The sequence below is a fragment of the Aspergillus melleus genome (genome assembly GCF_016097325.1).
Source record: "Aspergillus melleus strain CBS 546.65 chromosome Unknown contig8, whole genome shotgun sequence".
Taxonomy (NCBI): Eukaryota; Fungi; Ascomycota; class Eurotiomycetes; order Eurotiales; family Aspergillaceae; genus Aspergillus; species Aspergillus melleus.
The window spans coordinates 369,882-381,919 of NW_025763377.1; the positions used below are offsets into that span (position 1 = coordinate 369,882).

General features: G+C 54.0%; 6 protein-coding genes across 6 annotated transcripts; 4 read left to right on the top strand and 2 right to left on the bottom strand.

Annotated features, from left to right (window-relative positions):
• Nucleotides 1-290: 290 nt before the first annotated feature.
• On the bottom strand, nt 291-2,460 carry MET12 (methylenetetrahydrofolate reductase (NAD(P)H) MET12; the record flags this gene model as incomplete). The annotated part of the gene is made up of 2 exons (XM_046093970.1): nt 291-2,297; nt 2,374-2,460. The coding sequence occupies 2 exons, from the start codon at nt 2,458-2,460 to the stop codon at nt 291-293; spliced, it is 2,094 nt and encodes a 697-aa protein (XP_045949949.1).
• A 410-nt stretch (nt 2,461-2,870) lies between these two features.
• On the top strand, nt 2,871-3,491 carry LDX57_012235 (uncharacterized protein; the record flags this gene model as incomplete). The annotated part of the gene is made up of 1 exon (XM_046093971.1): nt 2,871-3,491. One exon carries the CDS (start codon nt 2,871-2,873, stop codon nt 3,489-3,491), a length of 621 nt encoding a protein of 206 aa, XP_045949950.1.
• A 75-nt stretch (nt 3,492-3,566) lies between these two features.
• On the bottom strand, nt 3,567-4,687 carry ndk1 (nucleoside-diphosphate kinase). Its single transcript, XM_046093972.1, has 6 exons — nt 4,521-4,687; nt 4,347-4,377; nt 4,222-4,265; nt 4,060-4,163; nt 3,879-4,009; nt 3,567-3,827 (listed from the first exon to the last, which is right to left on the bottom strand). Exons 1-6 carry the CDS (start codon nt 4,535-4,537, stop codon nt 3,693-3,695), a joined length of 462 nt encoding a protein of 153 aa, XP_045949951.1. The 5' UTR covers nt 4,538-4,687; the 3' UTR covers nt 3,567-3,692.
• A 312-nt stretch (nt 4,688-4,999) lies between these two features.
• ROT2 (glucan 1,3-alpha-glucosidase ROT2) lies at nt 5,000-7,976 on the top strand (the record flags this gene model as incomplete). The annotated part of the gene is made up of 3 exons (XM_046093973.1): nt 5,000-5,048; nt 5,111-5,861; nt 5,912-7,976. The coding sequence occupies 3 exons, from the start codon at nt 5,000-5,002 to the stop codon at nt 7,974-7,976; spliced, it is 2,865 nt and encodes a 954-aa protein (XP_045949952.1).
• Nucleotides 7,977-8,499: 523 nt separating this feature from the next.
• Nucleotides 8,500-9,490, top strand: LDX57_012238 (PQ-loop repeat-containing protein; the record flags this gene model as incomplete). The annotated part of the gene is made up of 4 exons (XM_046093974.1): nt 8,500-8,543; nt 8,618-8,737; nt 8,799-9,014; nt 9,088-9,490. The coding sequence occupies 4 exons, from the start codon at nt 8,500-8,502 to the stop codon at nt 9,488-9,490; spliced, it is 783 nt and encodes a 260-aa protein (XP_045949953.1).
• A 278-nt stretch (nt 9,491-9,768) lies between these two features.
• Nucleotides 9,769-11,597, top strand: LDX57_012239 (uncharacterized protein). Its single transcript, XM_046093975.1, has 3 exons — nt 9,769-9,938; nt 10,036-10,378; nt 10,446-11,597. Exons 1-3 carry the CDS (start codon nt 9,896-9,898, stop codon nt 11,041-11,043), a joined length of 984 nt encoding a protein of 327 aa, XP_045949954.1. The 5' UTR covers nt 9,769-9,895; the 3' UTR covers nt 11,044-11,597.
• Nucleotides 11,598-12,038: the final 441 nt, after the last annotated feature.

A 12,038-nucleotide genomic window follows, 5' to 3' on the forward strand; every position in this document is an offset into this window, starting at 1 on the left:
TTTTGGAGTGAATTTTTAGAAGCATTCAGACCTTCAACTTCTTATTTCTATTATGTTCCTTTTCCGTGCAAGGTACACAATACATTACATATCTTTATTAATACTATATAAACAAGGGCCTATAATCCAGTTTGACCATAGAAAACCCATTTTGACATGCATATCGAACAGACAGCAAAAACGACAAGAGAGAAAGAGAAAGAGAAATAAGACGTTAAAAAAATAGTCGTTAGATTCAAAAAATGTAAGCAAAGGGAGCAACAAGAAAAAGAAAAAGAGAAACATCAAGTCTACTTGCTATTGATCAAAACCCTCCACATAAACTTCAACTCATCCTCTTCCTCCTGCGATCCGATCTCCGTGCCAGCGCCAAAGTCCTGGCCGACGACACACACCAACCAGACGTCGTTCTTGGTGTCGTCGAGGAATTTGCCGGCGGCGGAATCGCGCGGATAGATGCGTCGCCACTCGTCCCAGATGCGGTAGGCTTCGTCGCCCCAGGCGCGGAAGCTGACTTCTTCGATGATGGTCGGGGTGACGATTTCCTTGCCGCGGAAGACGCCCCAGGTGACGGCGTTGACGTTGGCTGGGTTCATTTCTAGCGGGTCGGCGTCGGAGGTCGGGCCCGGAAGCGAGGTCTCGAAGTCGCCGTGTACGTTGGTGGCGAACCAGGCGAGCTTCTCGTGGCCGTGGCGCGTGAGGGTGGGCTTCAGCACGTTGTGGTAGTCGGCGGATGGGCAGAAGAACTCGACGAAGGGCTTCTGGAATACGAAGCCCTCGCCAGGAGGGCCCCAGCCGAAGACGGGGTCGGAGCTGCGGACGCCGTTGACGGCGGGTTGCGAGGCAAGGGTCCACCAGCCCTTCTTGTCGATCAGCTGCAGCAGCTCAGGTCGGATGATTTCAGTTTCGGCGTTGAGGCCGTTGCCGCCTTCTTCGGCGCCACCTTCGGACCAGGGCACGAGATATAGTTCGCCGGAAACGTGGCGGCGGAAGAGGGTGCTGATGTCCTCGCGAGACGTCGGGTGGCCCCAGATGCGATGGGCGATGGCGGGAGGAACGTGCAGCGAGGGTCCGTAACCGTCGATTTCACCGAATGCAGGAGAACGAGCGTCACCCCATCGGCCGTTGGGGAAATCATCCCAGGTCGCCTCACGGCCCAGGGCTCCCAGACCCTCGGAAATCTGCAGGGTGGTGTTGCGATCCGGTGGCATGGCCGGCATGCCGGCACTGGTCGCGGGGGCCTCATGCGAGGTAGAGTCCTTGGACGAACCTCCGGGCGTCTGTACCCTGTCGACAATGACACGGTTGTGGGGGAGAGAGTTGATAGACGAGGCCCGTCGGCGGGTGAGGGACCGGATAGGCGCGCCGTTCGGCGCCACGTAGGAAGAAGAGTCAAGGGCCGATAGACTACCACCGTCGACCAGGGCGTCGGAGTATTCCGAGAACGGGGGGATCAGATCGCAGCGTTCGAGAATGAACGACACCGTCTTCTCCAAGTTGAGCGTGTAGAAGTGGAATCCTCGGGGTCTCGGGGTGGCTATATCCCTCATGCCGTCCACGATGCTGGTGATGATATCAACACCAATACGCTTGACAGCGTCATCGTCGTGTCTGGCCGCCTCGAGTTTGGAGAGGATATGGGGCGGAACTTTGACATGGCTGAGCTTGGTGACTCGAGTCAAGATCTTATAACTATGGATGGGCATCAGACCCGGCACGATAGGAATGGTCTTGAAAGCCCCGGACTCATGAGATCGCAGCCGGTTCTCGAACTTGGTGTAGGCATCGATGTCATATGTCAACTGAGTCATGATGAAATCGGCCCCCGCCTGCGTCTTCTCGACCAGGTAGGGAAGGTCTCGCTCGGGGTCCTGGACATCCTGAAACGAATCGGCCGGATGGCCTTCTGGATAGGCAGCGACACCGACGCAGAAGTAGTCGCCATGCTGCTGCCGGATGTACCGCACCAAGTCCACCGCGAACATGAAGTCCTTATTGCTGTCGTCCTCGCCGTGCATGTTGTACTCCTCGCTGCGGGGAGGATCACCTCGCAGCGCCAGGATGTTGCGAATACCCAAAACCTTAGCCTCCTCCAGCGCATGATCCACCAAGGCTCGACTCATGTTGGTACAGGTCAGATGCAGACATGTCGTCAATTGCAGCTGGCGCTGGCAGATCTCAGCCAGCTCCAGTGATCTCGTCGCAGTGCTTCCTCCGGCTCCCCAGGTGACGGTGACGAAGAGTGGCCGCAGCGCCTGGGCCATACGCTCCAGACGGGCTTGTAGATTGGCGAAACCCTGTCACGATGCATGTTGGTTAGCGAACTCAAGGGCCTCGAAAGACGAAGTGCGGGGCGAAAAGAGGCAACCCCACCATCTGCGTTTTCGGAGGAAAGAACTCCAGCGAGAAATAATTCGCATCGGGCGGCAAAGCCGCGATTTTATCGGTGATCTTCTCCATGGCGTAACTCGAACGGTGGAAGCGACGAGAGCGATAGGAGAAGGGAGGTGAAGAAGTGGATGAGGGAAGAGGAAGAAGAAGCGCAGACGGCGAGAACAGAGGAACTGCCCGAGTGGTGCTGCGGCGGGCCAACGGGAGGCCTCCGATCTTCGCTGTGAGGAGAATGGCTTAACAACTGCGTTCACGCCCTCAACCAGGTTCAGGCGCGCGTTCTGACCGGCTCTGAATTGCTGCGACTCTCATCCGGGCGGTCCTCCATTCCATATCGCAAAGAAATCCCCAGCCAAAGGGGGCATATAAAATTCGCCCGGCGAGGTGCAAACACTGCAAACGCCGCCGGCCGAAGGAATCGACGATTTCCTTGTCTTCCCCGATAGCTTCAATCTTTCTCCCTTCCAGCATCTCTCGCCATGTCTTCTTTACGGCCCTCGCTACGTCCCATCCGTTTCTCACCATGGAGGAAGTCACCTTCGCGGACTTATTCATCGCCCAGTTCAGCCTCGTCATCCCCCAAAGACCCTCGTTCCCGTTTGCGCCGCTTCAATGATCGCCTGCCATCGTTTCTTCGAACCTACACAACGCCGCTTCTGGGGGCCCCTGGAACGCATATTACCTCTTTCTTGATCCTACATGAGATGACAGCGATCGTTCCCCTCTTTGGTCTGGTGGCGGCCTTCCACTATGGGAATTGGCTACCGGATCTGACGTCGAGTGGTGCGTTCGAGGATGGCACGCGGCGCTTTGGACGGTGGCTGCGCAAGAAGGGCTGGGTAGAGGAAGATGCGGAAATGGACATGGAATTGCCGGCGAAGGAGCGCAAGGAAGGGTCGGCCGACTACAAAGACTTGACCCCTCCACAGGACGGAAAGAAAGGTATGCGTCTAGTGTGGGAGTTTGCGACGGCTTATGCAGTCACCAAGGCTCTACTGCCGCTGCGAATCGCCGCCAGCGCCTGGGCCACGCCGTGGTTTGCCAGAACTATCCTTGGTCCCGTTGGGGGGAGAATCCGGACGCTGTTTTGGCGGAAATAGGTCGCGCTGGGGTTTGGTACCTGAGCCTCCGAGTTTGCGAACTATACATGGCTGTACTCAGTAAGGAGTTCGTGACTCTGTACATATAGTTTATTTTATTTCTCATAACGTCTTGACTGATATAGTAGTATCATTCACCGCCTCCTACATTACACATATAATGGGACGCGGCTCCTGCGAGGCAAGATCGAAAAGAGAAATTTAAGCCTTCTCGTAGATCCAGTCGAACTGGCTCTGCTTGTAGCTCTGGAGCTCCTCCTTCTTGAACCAGAGGGCAATCTCCTTCTGGGCGCTCTCGACGCTGTCGGAGCCGTGGCAGACGTTGCGGCCGACGTCCTAAGAAGAATTAATACACCTCCATCGATGAGGTCACCGGACAGAACTTACGATGGCGTAGTCACCACGGATGGTGCCGGGAGCGGAGGCGAGGGGGTTGGTGGCACCGAGGATGGTACGGCCGGTCTTGACGACGTCCTTACCCTCCCAGACCATGGCGACGATGGGGCCGCTCAGCATGTCTGAGTTGGAAGTTAGTGTTTGCCGATCACACTCAAGCGTTCACACTTACAGGAGACGAGGCCGGGGAAGAAGGGCTTGGAGGAGAGATCAGCGTAGTGCTGCTCGAGGTGCTCCTTGGAGGGAGAGGTGAGCTTCAGGGCAACGAGCTTGAAGCTATATAAATGATTAGCATTCGGAATCATCATCATGCTGCTAGGCAAGAGATACTCACCCACGGTTCTCGAAGCGGGAGAGGATGGGGCCAACGAGTCCACGCTGGTAATTGAGGTCAGTTTTTGATCAGAATGCAGCCAATTCCGACCGAATGCAAAGCGAGCCGAGTTCAACTGGTCGTACCTGGACACCGTCGGGCTTGATGGCAATGAAGCTGTAGGGGGATCATCGATTAGCGGGGTCGGTGAAGTGAGGGGCATCACGGCGAGAACACCAGAAAAAGAAGAAAAAGGAAGTAAAGGAGGGAGAGAACAAGGAGGGAAGAGATGGATAGGCATGGTATGGAGGTGAACTTACGTCTGCTCGGTAGACATTGTGATGGATAACGGACTGAAGAGATACGGGATCAATTCGGAAGCGATTGAAGAAGAGAGAAGAGAAACTTCGTGAGTTGGCGAGAGAAAATATCATATAAATGGATGCCCGCAAAGTGGGGCACCGAGGGGCTGTTGGCGCCTGATTCTGCCTTAACACCTCAGGCCAGAGGGTCCCCGCCCCAACGGGCCTAGTGTCACACTAGTCCCGAACGGGAGCTCTCCGCGTTCTCTCCATCAGGCCAGCCTGGACCGATCCTCCATCATATCAATCATTGCCATCCTTCCCATTTGCAGTTCGACTCGACAGCGGACTGTACTCTAGTGTGCTGTAACCTGTCCCTCCGAATAGATGCAGCTCGCCATTCTTGCGATCCATTGCACTGTCGGAGGCTGAGAGTTTTGGCTCTGCATTTTGTGAGCTTAACCATGGCCGGGAGCCGGCCGATGTCAGTCTGGACGATGTTGTTTTCCTGGGTCATGCTGATAGGGTGTCTCGTCATCCCCGGAGGTGAGACGTGTTTATCTATTGCCATTGGTCGGTTATACTAAGCTTGAATTTCTCAAATATAGTCTCCGTGAAGCACGAGAACTTCAAGAAATGCTCGCAGTCCGGCTTTTGTAAGCGAAACCGAGCGTTGGCCGATGACGCCTCCGCTAAGGGCTCGTCGTGGAGCTCCCCGTACGAACTTGACCCTTCCACGATTCACTTTCAAGATGGTCAACTGCAAGGAACAATTCTGAAATCAATTTCCTTGGACCAGAAGGTTGAACTTCCTCTGGTGGTATCCTTTCTGGAATCGGGTGCCGCTCGTGTCGTGATCGACGAAGAAAAGCGACTGAAAGGCGATATCGAGGTTCGTCACGACAGCAAAGCACGAAAGCAACGGTATAATGAGGCGGAGAAATGGGTCTTGGTTGGTGGTCTTGAATTGAGCAAGTCTGCCGCTCTGAATCCCGAAACGGAGGCTGGAATCACCAAGGTCCTGTATGGACCCGACAATAAGTTCCAGGCCATCATCAGCCATGCTCCTTTCAATGTGGACTTTCAGCGTGACGGTGAGACTCATGTCCAATTCAACCACAAGGGGTACCTGAATCTGGAGCATTGGCGACCGAAAGTGGATGCCCCGGAGGGTGAAGGGGAGAAGGCCGCCGTATCTCAGGAAGATGAGAGTACTTGGTGGGAGGAGACATTTGGTGGAAACACTGACTCCAAACCTAGAGGCCCGGAAAGTGTTGGTCTGGACATCTCTTTCCCCGGCTACAGCCATGTATTCGGTATCCCGGAACATGCTGACTCGCTCTCCTTGAGAGAAACTCGGTACATACCCCCCCTGCCGTTGCCTGAATCTCAAGGCTAATGAATAACAGAGGTGGTTCCGGCAACCATGAGGAGCCTTACCGCATGTACAACTCGGATGTCTTTGAGTATGAATTAAACAGCCCTATGACCCTGTATGGCGCCATTCCTTTCATGCAGGCACACCGAAAGGACTCCACGGTGGGTGTATTCTGGTTGAACGCCGCCGAGACCTGGGTGGACATTGTCAAGTCTAGTTCTTCCGTCAACCCCTTGTCTCTGGGCGTCGGATCCAAGACCGATACTCAGAGCCACTGGTTCTCAGAGGCTGGGCGAATCGATGTCTTTGTGTTCTTGGGACCCACGCCGCAGGATCTCACCAAAACCTACGGGGAGCTTACCGGCTACACTCAGCTGCCTCAACACTTCGCTATTGCGTACCATCAGTGTCGCTGGAACTACATCACTGACGAAGACGTCAAGGAGGTCGACCGCAATTTTGATAAGTACCAGATCCCTTACGACGTCATCTGGCTTGACCTTGAGTACACCGATGACCGGAAATACTTCACATGGGACCCCCTCACCTTCCCCAATCCGATCGGCATGGAAGAGCAACTCGATGACTCCGAGCGTAAGCTCGTGGTCCTCATTGACCCTCACATCAAGAACAAGGACAAGTACACCATTTCGGAAGAGCTGAAGAGCAAGGACTTGGCCACCCGGAATAAGGATGGCGATATCTATGAAGGTTGGTGCTGGCCCGGATCGTCGAACTGGGTTGACTGCTTTAATCCCGAGGCTCTCAAGTGGTGGAAGACCCTCTTCAAATACGACAAATTCAAGGGCTCAATGGGCAACGTTTTCATCTGGAATGATATGAATGAGCCCTCGGTGTTCAACGGGCCTGAAACCACCATGCCAAAGGACAACCTGCACTACGGTGACTGGGAACACCGTGACATCCACAATGTCAACGGTATCACCCTAGTGAATGCTACCTATGATGCCTTGTTGGAGCGCAAGAAGGGCGAGGTTCGTCGGCCGTTCATCCTCACTCGATCTTATTACTCCGGGGCTCAGCGGATGTCTGCCATGTGGACCGGCGATAACCAAGCCACTTGGGAACATCTTGCCATCTCCCTTCCCATGGTCCTGAACAACGGTATCTCCGGCTTTCCGTTTGCCGGTGCCGATGTTGGTGGCTTTTTCCACAACCCGAGCAAAGAGCTTCTCACGCGGTGGTACCAGACTGGTATTTGGTATCCTTTCTTCCGCGCTCACGCGCACATTGATACTCGCAGGCGAGAGCCGTACTTGATTGCCGAACCCGAACGGTCTATCATCGCCCAGGCAATCCGCCTGAGATACAGCCTTCTGCCGGCCTGGTACACTGCCTTCCATGAAGCGTCGGTGAACGGAACGCCCATCGTGAGACCGCAGTACTACGTTCACCCTTCGGACGAGGCTGGGTTTGCCATCGACGACCAGCTCTACTTTGGCGCTACTGGCCTTCTCACCAAACCTGTTGTTTCCGAGGGGACCGACTCGGTGAACATCTACATTGCCGATGACGAGAAATACTACGATTATTACGACTACACCGTGTATCAGGGCGCTGGACAGTCTCATAAGGTCCCTGCTCCTCTTGAGAAAGTACCATTGCTCATGCAAGGTGGCCACATCATTCCTCGCAAGGATCGTCCCCGTCGCAGCAGCGGATTGATGAGATGGGACCCATACACCCTTGTTATCACCCTTGACAAGAACGGCGATGCGGACGGAACCCTGTACGTGGATGATGGAGAGACCTTTGAATATGAACGTGGTGCCTATATCCATCGCCGCTTCCAGTTCCACGACTCCACGCTATCATCCGAGGACCTTGCGACCAAGGGCCCTAAGACCGCCGAGTATCTGAAGACCATGGCGGATGTTCGGGTGGAGAGAGTTATCGTCATTGATCCTCCCAAGCAATGGCAGGAGAAGACCAGCGTCACTGTCATTGAGGAGGGATCCAAGGCCGCATCCACCGCGGCTGTGGAATACCATGCCCAGTCCGCCGGCAAGGCCGCGTATGCCGTGGTAAAGAACCCTAAGGTTGGCATTGGCAGGGCTTGGAAGATCGAGTTTTGAGCCCCACTGGTATAGATGAGGAGTGAGCGTATAAATATGTTGATCCTATACTAAGTTCTAGACGTTGATGACCTGTCGCAAAAGAACAAATGATGATCGAATGTAAGGTATTCCGTAGATGATCTTTAATCTCCGCGGCGGATTTAGGGAGGCGTGGAGCCGCTGAGTCAGCGCCAGGGACGAGGGAAAAAATCGACGCATTCGTTGGCCGCGCATCGCTTTTAGCTCCTGGTCGGTCTGCTTGGCTCCGGTCCATCGCCCATTCTTATTCTTATTCGTATCCTATTTTCTTTGGTTTGCTGGTTCTGTCCCTTTTCTTCGCATGGACTCGATCTGTTAGGTCCCAACACTCGAAAATTTCCCCTCAAGATCGCCCCCCTGAGCCCTCCTTTCTCTCAATCAATTCGACCGGGCAGAAGAACGCCTCGTCCTTGGCGACCCTCCAGAGTCGATTCGTTGATTCTCTCTGTTCTTCATCTACTTGGATTTTCGTGATTCCCGGGGGGGCATCTGCACACGCACGATGTATTTGGTGTCGCTGGCTCTTGAATATGGGGCTCCGGTCTTGTACGTGGAAACTTACAGTCCGCATACTACTTCGAAGACTGTGCTGGAATGCTGACTCGCGCCCCATTATCTAGTCTGATCACCTCTCCTTTAACCTCGTATGCCGACCAGATTCTCAGCATCCATCGCAATCGGAGTTCGGCCGGGTTTTCCCTGGACATTCCCCTGATCATGCTGGTCGCGTCGGTCTTGAAGTAAGCCGTTCATCAACGTGATTATCTCGCGCGCGACATTCGATTGACACTTGTGGTATAGGGTTTTCTATTGGTTTGGCGATTATTATTCGACGGCTTTGCTGGTGCAGGCGGTCATCATGATCGGCGTCCAGATGGTTATGCTGAAGGTTGCGCTGGACAATCGGCCGTCTGCGGGCGCAAGAGATGGCGTCGAGCATGTGCCTTTCAGCAATGTCGACTCTGGCGCCGGGTTTTCGAGACCGTACGAATTCTGGCAATGGAAAAGCGCGAAGCCGTATGTGGCCCCTCACCCGATCTTCCCGGGTAAGTACCTTGCAATAGGCTCGCTAACGTAACACGGGCGGCAGATACTGGATGTTTTTGGCCTACTTCATTGCTGGACTCTCATTCATCCAATTGTTCTTGTCCCCCATCGCTCAATCGGAGTTCTACATCAACACCCTTGGCTATACCGGGTTGGCCGTGGAGGCTACCCTTCCGTTGCCGCAGATCATCGCGAACCACCGAACCCGCTCGTGCAAGGGATTCCGTGTGTCTGTGCTTGCTGCGTGGATTCTCGGAGACCTGATGAAACTCAGCTACTTCTTCTTCAGCGTGGAGGTGATTCCGTGGGCATTCCGCATCTGCGCGATGTTCCAATGCGTTTGCGACCTGTATCTCGGGCTGCAGTTTTGGATGTATACCCGGCCTTCCTTTGCGACGCCCAGCAGCTCAGTAGAGCTTGGAGAAAAGGACCTCCGAATGACCTAAACGTACCCACGGCGTTGATAAACCTGCCGGGGCGCTCGATGCGCCGTAAATACTCGAGGCCGTGCGTAGGAACGGCGAGAATCTTCAACCAAATGGATAGACTTAATAATGCGACCTTCTTTATATCGATAATGAATATTGTTTCAAGCAGAAGAATTGGCATACCTTCAATGTATTAAATCAGCTTGTACGGAGTAGATTGGAAGCCATGGATGACGCGACGCCGCAGGGGAACCCCGCCGTAACCCCACCAAAGCTTGTCTCTTCGTCTGTTTCCTCCCCCTCATTTTCATCTGTTCTCTTCATCACTCCACTGGCTGGGTAGCAAGATCAACCGATAGAACGGTCCTATCTTTACTTAACGATCGTCTTCCCTAGACCCGATTGCTCTGATTGTACAGCATCATGGCTTCGGACTCGGAAACCATCCGCATCGGCTACGTCCCCGGTATGGCCTACTTCCGTTCATATTCGGAGATGGCGGATAGCATTCTTGAACACCAGTCTGTGAAGCATATAAACTAACGCGTTGAACTACAATGCAGAGCACTACCTCACTCCACTCCACCTGGCCCTCCGCTCGCCGGCCCTGCAATCGCTGCCCTTCAAGGTCTCCTTGATTCCGTTCCCCTCCGGCACGGGACATATGATCACCTCCCTTCGCGAGAAGGAGATTGACATCGGTATTGGACTGACCGAGGGGTGGGTTGCCGGTCTAGCAGGGAAAGCGCAAGCCCAGAAGAATGCTGCCTCGGGGGGTTACAGGATGGTTGGACAATGGGTTGATACGCCCTTGCGATGGGCCATCGTGACGGGTCGCAAGAGAGATGACATCCAGACGGTGGCTGATCTGAAGGATAAGCGTGTTGGTATAAGTCGACCGGGAAGGTGAGACAGCTGACACAAACCCGACTACTAGGTCAAAGAACACGCATATACTAATCAGTTGGTCTAGTGGCTCTCATATCATGTCCTTTGTCCTGGCCCAGAAGCAGGGCTGGCAACCCGACTCGTTGACTGCCGTGCCGCTGGGTCCGTTCGGGGCGTTGCGCAACGGAGTCACCGGCCAGGATGACTCGCGTCCGGAGCAGAAGCCCGAGCCCACGGCGGAATTCTTCATGTGGGAGCAGTTCACCACGAAGCCTTATTTCCACCCAACCGCGGAGAAGCCGGAGCCGCCGCTCAAGAAGTTCGACGAGATTTACACCCCCTGGCCTTCCTGGATGGTGGTCGCGTCGACGGCCGTCTTCCCTGACCCGGAACGCGATTCCAAGCTGCAGCAGTTGTTTAAGCTTTTAGATCAGGGCATCCAGGACTTCGAGGCCGATACGACGCAGGCAGTCAAGCTGCTCGGTACGGGAGAGCTCGGATGCACGTACACCGAAGAGGATGCGAAGGAATGGTTGAAGGATGTCAAGTTCGTGCAAGGTACTAAGGGCGTGGATCGGAAGATGGTAGAGAGCGTGGTAGATGTCCTGAAGATCGCCGGTGTTATCGATAGCAACATGACTCATGACGAGGCCGTTGAGAGAGTCATTGGAATCCACCGGTGATCGCGGGATTAATGGTCGACGAATGAAGACCGCACAGTAAACAGAACATGTCGACTCGGCGACTATATCCGATCAGAACTGCTTTTGCCAGGATGCACAGACGTAGGATGTCAGTATACTCAAGGTTCTAGTGAGCCAAGCCAAATGCCATGTTCTTCATCGCCAGGACGACAGTCGCATTCCTCATGGCGGGTCGGAGGACATGCAAAGATGGATCGAGCTTCTGTAACCCTTGCAGCATTGGGTTTTCCAAAAATGGACGCACGATAATCCGAGTTACGATTGCCTTCTGAACAGGCTCGGGTGTTTGCTCCTTGCATGTCTTCGGGCCTTACGCTGCAGGCTACACATGGGCTTCGAATTAGACTCGCATTGCATGGGCAGCAACTTTACTGCCAAACTTTAGGTGTTCTTTGCTCAAACGCGCCTCGTCGAAAAAAACCATTTAATGACCTTTCCTCGGCACTTCGGAAATCGGGTTTACAGGCAACATCCCGGAAGACTGTTTTGGAGGTAATAATCCGCGGTATCTCGGGCTTGTGGTGAACAAGATGGATAACATTCCATGGACAGGCGCGGTCCCCCCGACAACGACGCTGGAATGTATATCAAATCTGTCCCAGCCAATAACATATGGCATGCAAGGTGTCAGCAACGACGATACTCTCCCGTATGAGAAGATGACAGCTATAGTCGAATCTTGGGAATGGATGCGCAGGTGCTCGGGGTGACGAGGCTTCCATCGGAATCGTCTGTTTAGTGCCCATAACAATGAAACTGGGGGTTTACAACGAGGTTTAAAAAGCCTCATAACCTTGACTTGAAATTCTCATCAACAGCAAACCATCCGACAAACGACTTCGGCAAATTCGACATCCTCGACAATCTCAGGGCTTTGGCCGCTCCTTTCTCTGTCCACTTTGTTCTCTCGTTAAAGTCACTCCTTTTTGATCTGATCCAAACCTCTCTTTCCTACAGCCAGTCGGCCTGAGCCA